Source organism: Diachasma alloeum, unplaced genomic scaffold (assembly GCF_001412515.2).
Source record: "Diachasma alloeum isolate Michigan unplaced genomic scaffold, Dall2.0 Dall_scaffold_00276, whole genome shotgun sequence".
Classification (NCBI taxonomy): Eukaryota; Metazoa; Arthropoda; class Insecta; order Hymenoptera; family Braconidae; genus Diachasma; species Diachasma alloeum.
Window position 1 is genome coordinate 728,974 of NW_021680415.1, and position 11,552 is coordinate 740,525.

The 11,552-nt window shown below is 35.1% G+C and overlaps 1 protein-coding gene across 1 annotated transcript in view; it reads left to right on the forward strand.

Annotated features, from left to right (window-relative positions):
- The window catches only part of LOC107037996 (homeobox protein SIX3), a 41,027-nt gene extending 31,979 nt beyond the window's left edge, over positions 1 to 9,048 (forward strand). Inside the window, exons 2-3 of the mRNA XM_015256853.1 lie at positions 5,423 to 5,824; positions 6,973 to 9,048. Coding sequence (XP_015112339.1) covers positions 5,423 to 5,824; positions 6,973 to 7,354 — 784 coding nt within the window. The 3' untranslated portion in view covers positions 7,355 to 9,048. The remainder of the gene's footprint in view (positions 1 to 5,422; positions 5,825 to 6,972) is intronic.
- The last annotated feature ends 2,504 nt before the right edge of the window (positions 9,049 to 11,552 follow it).

The following is an 11,552-nucleotide window of genomic DNA, read 5'->3' on the forward strand; positions in this document are numbered from 1 at the left end:
TGGGGTGGCTTTTAGATTATTTTATTTTTTGAATTGTGTTGGGAATTTTATTTTTGGGAGTTCAAGGGATGTTCGTCGTTTGATTGGGTTTGGAGATTTTTAAACTTTTAATTTTTCGATTATTTTGGTGAAATAATCAAACTGAAAATCGGAGAAAATTTTTGTCGTAATTTTGGCCTATAAGAGTGCAGTATTCGAAAAAATTCGAAATGAGAGAATTGGATCTATTGATTCGTATTTACACTGGGAAAAAAAATTACTTTTGCCAAGGAATCATTTTCGCGGGAGAAGAATTTATTTTTTTAGGAGCTTATTTCTCTAGGCCAGTCATTCCCAAGTGGTCCATGTCCATCTCTAAATATTACAATTATGTTGAATAATGAGATGATTATGCTACATATGACCTTGAATGAACACGCTTCATTATTTTTCATTTTTTTCAAATTCGAGGTTTTCTAACGTATAATAATTTGAAATAATTTTAAAGGTTAATAATTGTCAATGGATTTCATTCAAGGTCATATGTAATATAATCATTCCATAATTGAGCATAATTGTAATATTTAGAGATGGACTTGGACTCCTTGACAACGACTGGCCTGGAGAAATATGCTCCGCACAAAATAAATTCTTCTCCCAAGAAAATGATTCCTTGGCAAAAGTAATTTTTTTTTCTCAGTGTAGGCTTGAGCAATTGAAAGTATATTTACTATTAATAATTTATGTGTTAAATTATCGTTTTTTGGGAGGGGTTGGGGACTGGTGGGGTATGGGGTGGCTTTTAGATTATTTTATTTTTTGAATTGTGTTGGGAATTTTATTTTTGGGAGTTCAAGGGATGTTCGTCGTTTGATTGGGTTTGGAGATTTTTAAACGTTTAATTTTTCGATTAAATTGGTGAAATAATCAAACCGAAAATTGGAGAGAATTTTTGTCGTAATTTTGGCCTATAAGAGTGCAGTATTCGAAAAAATTCGAAATTAGAGAATTGGATCTATTGATTTGTATTTAGGCTTGAGCAATTGAAAGTATATTTACTCTTAATAATTTATGTGTTAAATTATCGTTTTTTGGGAAGGGTTGGGGACTGGTGGGGTATGGGGTGGCTTTTCCATTATTTTGTTTTTTAAATTGAGTTGGGAATTTTATTTTTGGGAATTCAAGGGATGTTTGCTGATTTGATTGGGTTTTTAGATATTTAACCGTTTAATTTTTCGATTAAATTGGTGAAAAAATCAAACTGAAAATCGGAGAGAATTTTTGTCGGAATTTCAACCACTGAGAATGCAGTATGTGAAGTTTTTGTATTAATTTTGATCAAAAAAATCATGTTTCGTTACAGGAGAAAATTGGGAATGAAAGAATTGGACCGATTGCTTCATATTTAAGTTTAAGAAATTGAAGACATACTTATTATCAATAATTTACGAGTTAAATTTTATTTTTTTGGGAGTGGTTGGAAGCCGGTGGAGTATCGGGTGGGTTTCGATTATTTTATTTTTTAAAATTCCATTGAAAATTCTATTATTGGGGTAATTCAAGTGATGCTTACCAATTTAATTAAGTTTGTACATTTCTAATCATGTAATTTTTCCATTAAAGTGTTGATAAAATCAACCTGAAAACCCGAAAAGAATTTCCGCCGTCGGAAGAAGACAATGAAGTTACAGAAATATGCTGTCTCGAAACTGACCCCCGAATTTCAAAATTTCCTTGACAATAATTCCCCAAATCTATTACGAATTAGCAAGAATAATTGCTAGGATTGTTATATTCCATTCGGATGAATTAAAAAGTAAGTCCCGACTACTTGCCACCGGTGTCCCATTATCCATCCCCATAATTGGCATCGTGCTGGCGATATTTCTCAAAAAAAATTGTCTCGTCATCCCGTGTAAATGCATGTGGAGAGGGATGAGTGGAAGCTCGAGGAGCGTCGGCGTCGGACATATAATACAGCAGGCCACCGAATTCCTCCCGAGTCCCTCTCTCCCTCCACAATCACCGCACACCAATGCATTCAGCGTCTTTCGGGCACCTGTGTCAGGCCCCTCTCCATCCCCGTAAGTGCCTTCCAGCGATTTGATACACCCTTCTTGCCAATTTTCAATGGTCGATGAAGATGATTAATTGCGGATTGCGAGTCAAAACCGAATTATTTCAAATTAACTGAAGCAAATTGCAACGGAAATAGATAAACACATTGTTGACAATTTTCAAGTACAGATAAAAAAATTCAATTCATGAAAGTATTTTGTTTGATCATCATTTAAATTAAAATTATTATTAATTCAGTTAATAAAAGATTTGACGGCAAAATGCACAGGTCCATATTGTAGAAACTAGTGTATTTAAGACGTCTTAATTTAAGACATTAGACACAAAAGTGTGGCTTATTGGAATTTCGAATGCCAAAAATAAGAATGTTTTTTTTTTCAGGCAATAGTTGAGAAAAAAATTAATGAATTATTTGGAAAAAATGAGATATCATATGTTTTAAACAAGACAGTTGTTCATTGAATTTTTAGAAGGCATGTGAGACAATAAAAATGACTTAAATTTGGCGACAAAATTTTCTTGAGGATATACAAGTATTCAGGCATTTTCAATCATCAAATTTGTCAATTAAATTGCGTAAGAAAATTTTGAAAAAAATAATGAATATTCAGCGTTGTTCAAATTACATTTTACACAGAATCATTAGTTTTAAACATTCTTTGTTTGTAAATAAATAAATACAATTATTTAAACTTTCGGAAACCTTATTTTTCTAGGCATGAATTAGATTTCGGGTAAAATTCTGAATATGAATAAACTTGTTACGATTCCGAACAAATAATTTTACGGTGATTATTTGTAATTTTTTTTATAGAAAATGCTCGTAATTTTCAAAAACTGAAATTTTGACATTATTTCATCAATCTTCGTGCAAAAGTAAAATTTCTAAATTTTTTTTTAGATTTTTAAAATGTTTTCCAATGGTGCAATATCGAGATTCAAATTCAGTCCTAAAAAGTTTAAGAAATGAAATTATTGTAAATTTTCCGGAAATTTAGGGTCAAATGGGGCTCAAATGAAAGCTCGGATGTTCGATTAGAAAAGCAGAAAAGTATTTCACCGGAGAATAAATAGCCAAATACTTGGATATCCTTAATTTCAGACATTGAATTATTGATTGACAAATTAATTGAAAATTTGAATATTCAATTAACAATTAACTTAATAATTAAAAAATAGTTGGGTAATATTAACCAATTAACTACTGAAAAATCCAACTCAATTTCAAATTGATGATTGTACCGACGTCGCGACAAAAGTGTCTGACGCCAACTTTAGAATATTCCTCACACTTGATGTTAATTTCAAAAGTGATGAACAATCAACTCCCCATTCCATTACCAACCTCGGGTGGTCCACATCTCCCTCGCCTCAAAATCAATCCACACTTGAAATCACCTCCGCACTAATAACTTGGAAATCTCCCAAACCCCATCCCCGAAATACATCAAAAAGCATCGAGTAGACGTAAAGAGCGATAAAAGACGGCTGTTGAGTTGTTTCGAGATGTAACAAGAGGGAGTTGAAGTCCGATTAGTAACGAAAACACACGGACTTTCCTCCCACACTTATTTTTCTCCCTTTCATCGTAGAAAATGTCTCCCTCATTCTCCTCATCCTCAGTTCCCCCAACTGGCACCGGGGAAAACTGTAGGATCGATTCAGCGTCTCCAACGTCAAAAGTAGAGGGAGTTACACCCGCTGTTCACCAACTAAAATTCCTCGTATTGTTTCCATCCACTCAAATCACACGTTTATCGTAAACACATTATCAACTGAGATTCTCCAAGTTCCCCCCCGAAGCACCTTTCATTCCCAAATAAAAACATTATTTCGTTATGGTGAATGAATAAAAATTGAGGATTAATGACTGTGTCTGGATGTGACGCTCGTTGGAGAATGAATCCCTTTCATTCGTGCATTAATTATCTGAATAAAGGCCGTTGGTTAATGACTGGCTGAGTCAACGAGCTGTGTTAGAGATTATTATTAGCGCGTTGTAAACATGATGCGGATGTAGCGACGTTTAACACCTCCGTGTATTCTACTGAATGTGTCGTTTCCTCTCTCGTCTCTCGACGTTATTATATCCTATCATTTATTGTGATCGGTTGAATTTCAATCGATTGTTATCTGCAGTGATATTGCTGGGGTGCTCTCGTTTAAGGATATCCAAGCAGTTCGGCCAATTTTTTCGGGGGGAAATTCTCGTCAGAATTTATAGAACAGGGAAAGAGTATTCTTTAGGCGCAATATTAATCTTGTTTAGACCAATACCAACGAATGTTTATAAGCAATTAATTTTTCACCATGAAAGTCAAGTCAAGTTCGGAATCGTAACAAATTTATTCGTGTTCGGAATATTTCCATAAATCGATTTCATGCGTAAAGGATAACGTTTCTGAACGTTTAAACAATTTCAATTATTCATTTATGAACAGGGAATGTTTAAAAAAATAACAATTCTGGGCAAAATGTAACTTGAATACCGCTGAATATTCACTTTTTCACTTTTCAGTTTTTTCACTTTTTTCAATTTTTCTCATGTAATTTAATTGACAAATTCGATGACTGAAAATGGTTGACTCTAGAGTGTGGCCTGTACCAAATTTGAGTCTCGCCATTGAACCCTTACAAAACATTTTAAAAATCTGAAAAAAAATTGAAAAGTTTACTTTCGGAGGAAGATAATTAAAAAATTGCAATGCTTGAAAATTACGAGCATTTTCTGTAAATAATTTATAAACAATTCATTTTCCACCATAAAAATCATGTGTTCGGAATCGTCATAAACTTATTCATATTCAGAATTTTTTCATAAATCGATTTCATGCCTAAAAAAATTAGTTTTCCGAAAGTTTAAACGATTTCAAGTATTTATCCATAAACAACGAATGTTAAAAAAAATTATAATTATGTACAAAATGTGATTTTAAACCCGCTGAATATTCACGATTTTTTCAATTTTTCTCACGTAATTTAATTGACAAATTTGATGATTGAAAATGGTTGAATCTACAGTGTGGTCTGTACCAAACTGTAAAAGATACTTGGATATCCTTAAACATAAGTTATTGGTTGATCGATGTGTGATTGAACTGATTGAACCTTTTGACTCTGACACTTGACAATTTGTCGCAATCAGTTTCATTTCAGAAGTTGATTTCATGTTCACACTACGATAAAACACGATCTACTCCAGCAAAACGGACTTCTCGAGCCAAATATATCACGTCTCGAGGGAAAATCGCTTGGCAAAATAATTTCTTGAAGTTCACGAGTTGCTTATCCATTCTGTATAAAAAATTTCGGCATCTGTTGCTCTTTTATTAATCAATATTCTCTTTTTCTCTGTTTAAAGCAGAATACAACAGCAATCTGGCCAAGGAAATGGCGGTTCCCGTCGTGCCCTGAGTCCCAGCCCAGGCGGCAGCGACACAGAGGACTCAGACATATCCCTGGGTGGTACATCACCCCCATCGCCATCATCACCACCGCCATCGCATCATCAACCGTCGCCAGTCTCTCTCGGTCCAGTTGGACCACTACCACCCCCATCGCTCAATTTTCGATTTGACGCCGGCCATACGCATGCATTTCGCTTTACCCACGCGACCGCCTTCAAATTTCCAGCGACGGGTTTTCGCTTTGGGCCACACAGTCCTCAGCACAATCATCCAACGATTCCCAGTACAGGGGGGATGTTCAGGCTTACGGACACAAGTCCATTTCAGGCCGTCGGACCGCGGGACGATCTGGGGTCGAGGTGTGTATGAAATTTATCATTCATCACATCAACGATAGTGAAGGTTTTCAGTGATTTCGTGAAGAGAACCGCAAAATTTTAGCAGAAAAACTTTTATTCTTGTTTAAACTAATTGCCGACACTCATTTTTAAGATATGACAAGCATCTTTGAGGCGAAACGGATAGATTTTTTTTATTTTCGATGAAATTGTTTTGTCTCTGCAATAAAGAAGCTCAAAGCCTTCAATTTCAATTCCCGAGAAGTCGACTAGTGATGTTGACAAAGAATCGTGAATTTTTCCATGAAATTTTGAATTTTCCATGACGAGACTCTCTGGCATTTCAGTGGAACTATAATGCGATTAAAAATTTAAATGATATCAAATTCAGGAGGTGAAAGGTTGATGAAATTGAAGATTTTGAATGATTCCATTTAAAAGACTGGAAAATTTCAGCAGAAAAACTTTTATTTTTGTTTAAAGTGATTTTCGAAAATAATTTTTAACACTTGTCATGCACTTTTGGAGCAAAATAGGTAGCATTTTTCATTATTTTGGATGAAATAGTCCTATTTGCGATAGAAAATCTCACAATCTTCAAACTTATCAATTCCCGACAACACCGTTACAAAAAATTGAAATTTCATGGACAGTCGACTAGAAATCTTCAGGAGAGTGACACTGAATTCGATTTTTAAGGAGAAAGAAATCATGAAATTTTAAAATTCCCTGAGAATTCAAGGCAATTCCGAATTTTTGAGCAGCAGAAAGACGAGAACTCCTCCACTTCATTGAATTTTCACTCAAAACATGAGTATTCAGTACCAAATTACACCAAATTTTCAAATCAAAGAGAATTCAAGAAAACATTCCATAACGCGACTTGGAACCATAACGTGCCAAAATTCCCAATTAGTACAGCGGAAATTTCATCCAAAAATTGTCAACAGTGAACGATATCAATCTCAGGCCCAGAAACCTCAACAAACTCACAAATTTCAAATAATTGCATTCAAAGGGAAGCAAAATTTCAGCACAAAAATTCGCGCAGTCGTCTCTTTTTTCAACTTCACATGAAACTCTCCGGTCTTTTTATGAAGAGCCTCACCCCTCCCCAACACCTACTCAATCCAAAAGCCTAACGAGCCCTCAAATTCTGATGTTTCCAGATTGCCGGAGCCTCTAGGACTGCACCCCCCAAGATTACACCACCACGAGACGATTCTCCACCACCCCCACCCCCAGCACCAACTCCCAGAGGGTATATCGAGGCTATCAGACGCCTCGAGACTATCGGACGGGGGTATATCCCGGCTGTCTGACAGCCTGAGCGAGGCTCACAGTCCGCCCCTGGTAGCGACCAACCTCTCAGTGACAGGACCACTGAGAGTGGCTGTACCAAGTCCCCACACCCCGTCGTCCCGAGGTAGTCCACCGAGTCAAACGTCCCACCATATCCAGCAGAAGCCCGGACAGGGTCTTATAAGAGTGGCAACACCACCGATTAATCCAAAACCACCGCAAATTCACAGGCCATTCTCACCAGCGTGATAGAGTCATCAGAATCCTGTAACCTCGATCGGGGCATTGTTAAACGGATGAATCATCATCACGATGATCACCTCCAATTCTGTAAATATCTACCGTACATCGCGATGTCAAACGATCTGTTTTTTAAATTTAACTGTAAATACTGATTTAATGTTAAGAGAAATGAGAGAGCGGAGAATCATACGGGAAGTACTAGAAATCAACTCAATAATTATTTTTTCTTTTCCCCCCCTCGTCATTAATTCACTGCCCAGTCACCGGGTTTGCAATGTCATACAGTAAAATTGATGGTTAATTCCAACGGTTTGTAAATATCAAGTACCTTCAGTCGTTGCAAAACACTTGTTCTTTTGAGGGAACACGTAGAGCTCGGATTTAATGACACCGTTATAAAATTGTGTAATCTGTCATACGCTGAGATAATCCAGTTCCATTTTTTTTTTCATTTCTATTGACTTCCATTCGATAATCCGCGAGAGACACGAGACTGATTCGCGGTGATCCCCTAGTGGCAATTTTTTTTTGTTTATTTCTTTTTTAAGAATTCAATGACAAGTCCAGGCTGTTTTAAAAGTGCATGATCATTAGTAAATTATTGGTGAAATCCAGAGGATTCACATTCAGGTAATTGAATATTTTTGGGAAAAGGGAGAGTAATTTCTATAAAAATTGACTCCTGAATTCTGGTAACTGGGTTAAATACCGATTTCGAAGAAATCTTTACTGGAATTCGACGAAAAATTGAATAAATCGAGTAAAAGTCGCAATTTTCAGGTGAAATTTTGACTTGAATATCGCAAATTTCAACAAAAATACAACATTTTATCCAATAAATGATTTCTTTTTTTTATACGTATTGCATTTTTCGCTGGAGTTGTGGTTAAAACCTCGGAAATTTTTAAACGAAATTATTCTTCATTCCCGTTTTCTCAGAAAATTCTGCAAACGCTAAATCTCCAGTCTGGACAGTCTACGAAACGACAACGAAAGTCTGTAGTCGTTTTATCGTAAAAATATCCCAAATTGTGTTACAATTTTCCTAGTCTCAAGGACTCGAGACGTCATTTCGTTATTGACTATTGTAATCAACGCAATGCCAGTACCATCGGAGTCTTCATTTTCCATCATCCAATCCCCTGCCTTGCTCCCCACTCGCCCTGTACAAGTCCGTCATTAGATTAAGTAGGTCTAGCGCAGCTTGAAAAATACGATTATCGTACGGATTCGCTAAAAAAAAAATTACTCTGGGAGTAAAACAAGAGGTGCACGACGAGATTGAGGAGAGGAATAAATGAGTATTAGAAAAATAAATGGAGTAAAAATACGAATTTCACGGATGATGGGAGGGAGAGAATCAATAAGCGATTGCTTGAAAAAAAGAATGAAAATCCTCTCCACGCAGAGCGAAGGACAAAGCCTTGATGGCACGCTTCTCTGGGAGATGAGGAAACAATTCGAAATCCAAAAAAAAAATTAATGAAAATCGTTATGCCTATGATAGAGCGAACAAAATTATTTGTATAGGTCGAATCCTTATACATACTGAACATACTAGTACGTAATGATATCTAGGTTATTAACGTAAACAAATTAATTATATAAAAAAAATTATACATATTATATATATGAACAAAAGAACCTTATTGATATTCATTATTAATATTATGAAAAACTATTATTATTTGCGCCTGTAAATAAACTCACGCGAAAATATATTAACAGATTATTATGAATCTAAGAATGTCGTTGATTATTTCTACTTTTCATGCACGATATAATTTCGTTGAAAAACCTAGACAATTCTATAGATAATGTCCTGTAGAAACTATTTAACAAAAAAATCTGTAGAATTTCGTATTTCCATTGAAACATTTTCTGCGAGGATTCATTGCCACTCCATTTTTTTTTTCGTTTCATAAAAAATCGAACAAGAAAACTTGGAAATTTTGAGCCGAGCAATTTCTATAGTCAATATCTCAATTGAATAAATTTTACAGAAAAATCAAGTTCTGTTGATTTTTTCTATTGATTATTTTTCCAATCCAAATATCGGGCAATATAATTGGCCCATTCGACATCACGTGGTACAGGCTACAGGGTTTTCAATTGATAATTTTTTGATAATTTTCTCTGGTAGTTGCTATATAAAAAACAAAACATCATGCAGTTGAATTAACCTCTCGTCAAACTGACAGATTGAATTCGATTGTGTCGTTGTGTTAATTATACAATTTTCGTTTCTCAATTGTGAGTTTCGTCTCATGGTCCAATTATATTGTCCGACATTTGGATTGGAAAAATAATCCCCCGAATACCACACGAGCTTCAAAATTGATCGGGCATTTTCCTCAAGGTTCCCTGTAAACAAACGACTCCTTCGTTTGTTTGCAATGAACCTATCGGAAAATACCCGATAATTTTGAAGCTCTTGTGGTATTACAAGTGAATAATTTCAATTAAATATTACTATTAAAAAAAAAGAACATTCATCGAACTAAAATTTAAATAGAAATCCAATAGAATTTTCTATAGAAATTCCTCAAGATGATTTTTTTACGTTTTTTTCATTTCATTTTTATTCTTTTTTCATACAAAATTTCGTTTTTAAACTTGGGAAATTCCAGTCACGGAATTTTTTCTATAGAAAAATATATCAATAAAAAAAATTGTATAAGAATATCAAATTCCAGACGAACTGCCGAATTTTTCTATAAAATCGGCTAAAATATAGTAGAAAATTCAATAGAAATCCAATAGAATTTTCACCAGGTTTTTCAATGAAAACCGAATTCCTCTTTTCCCCTCGTTTTTTGATAGTGAGGGGAGATAAGATGGGGCTTTCTGGTTGGATGATAATGCTGGTCGTGTGGGCGTGGGGATCGCTGACAAATTTAACCAATGGGCTTTCGTCGCATCCCTGTAACTGATCCCCATAGGTTAAACTCCACTCGTTAAAAGCCCGGCGCATGCTTTCGCGAGTGTTTCCGAACTTCAATCGCCCCACCGTTATCATCATCAATTTAATTCCTTCAAACCCCGAAAAAAAATATTGAATTCGAGTATTTTTTTATCCTTTCCATCAGTGAAAATTTGTTTCATTTCGTGGGTTCAAATCATGGCCTAATGTTTCCGTCAACAACCTCGTGACAAAGGACAACCCCTCATTGTTAAAGGGGAAAGGACTGCTGCTCGTTTAGGATGACGAGAGATATATCACGATTCTGGGATAATCATTGGTCCATCTAAAACGGTGGAACGAATTTCAAGGGGCACAAAACCAATACATATGCTTCCATTCTCGTCCCCCTCTCTTACAATTTTCGCTTCAACCCCCGTAGTGAGCACTAGCTGAATGACACAGCGTCACGCTTTTCGCCTGGGCGTGTTTTGACAGTTGCTGCTCCGACACCTCTGGCACATTCATTAGATAGTGGTTCTCATTTTTAAAAGCGGTAAGTTGTTTCAATAGGTTTTCATTTTATTCCATTATGAGTTATGATCTCTCAAGAATTTTCAAATATTTGAATTTATTATCGAATCAGGTGTTGAGACTGTTCAATTTATTGAATGAATTCTCTTTTTCTTCTGTTAATTATAATTACTCAAGAATAATTATAATTAACAGAAGAAAAAGTTAACTATAATTATTCTTGAATAATTATCATTAAATTTCAAGTTTTAGGTAGAAATCAAGGAAAATCATGAGTTTTCATGAATACTCAGAACCAAAATTACATTTTCAATTTTTCCCTGAATTTTCCTGATTTTTCGGAATTTGCACGGAATAATTGAGCCGAAAAATCAATCATTTTGTTTTTCAGATCATGCGAAAAAAAAATCAATGGAATATTTAATTTCTCAATAACAAGATTTCCTGAAATTTTAGTGGAAATTAAACATGATAAAAATTTCCACTATTTGACACGGAGAATTGAGACGAAAATTTTCAACAGTATAAAAGGCGAATTTTCAGAAAAACATGGCAACTTTGAGTTTGAATATACAATTAAGGATAACACTAAACATAGAAAATCTCACGGGACTTCTTAATGTATACAGAGAAGTGAAATTTCACTCTGGCGTTTTGAAGTTGTTGACGATTGAGTTTGATCATTGAAATTTGTCGAGATATTTTCGAGTCAAGGGGTTGAGAACCCAGATGAGGACCCCAGCTGTCCGGATTTAGATGTTTAGGATA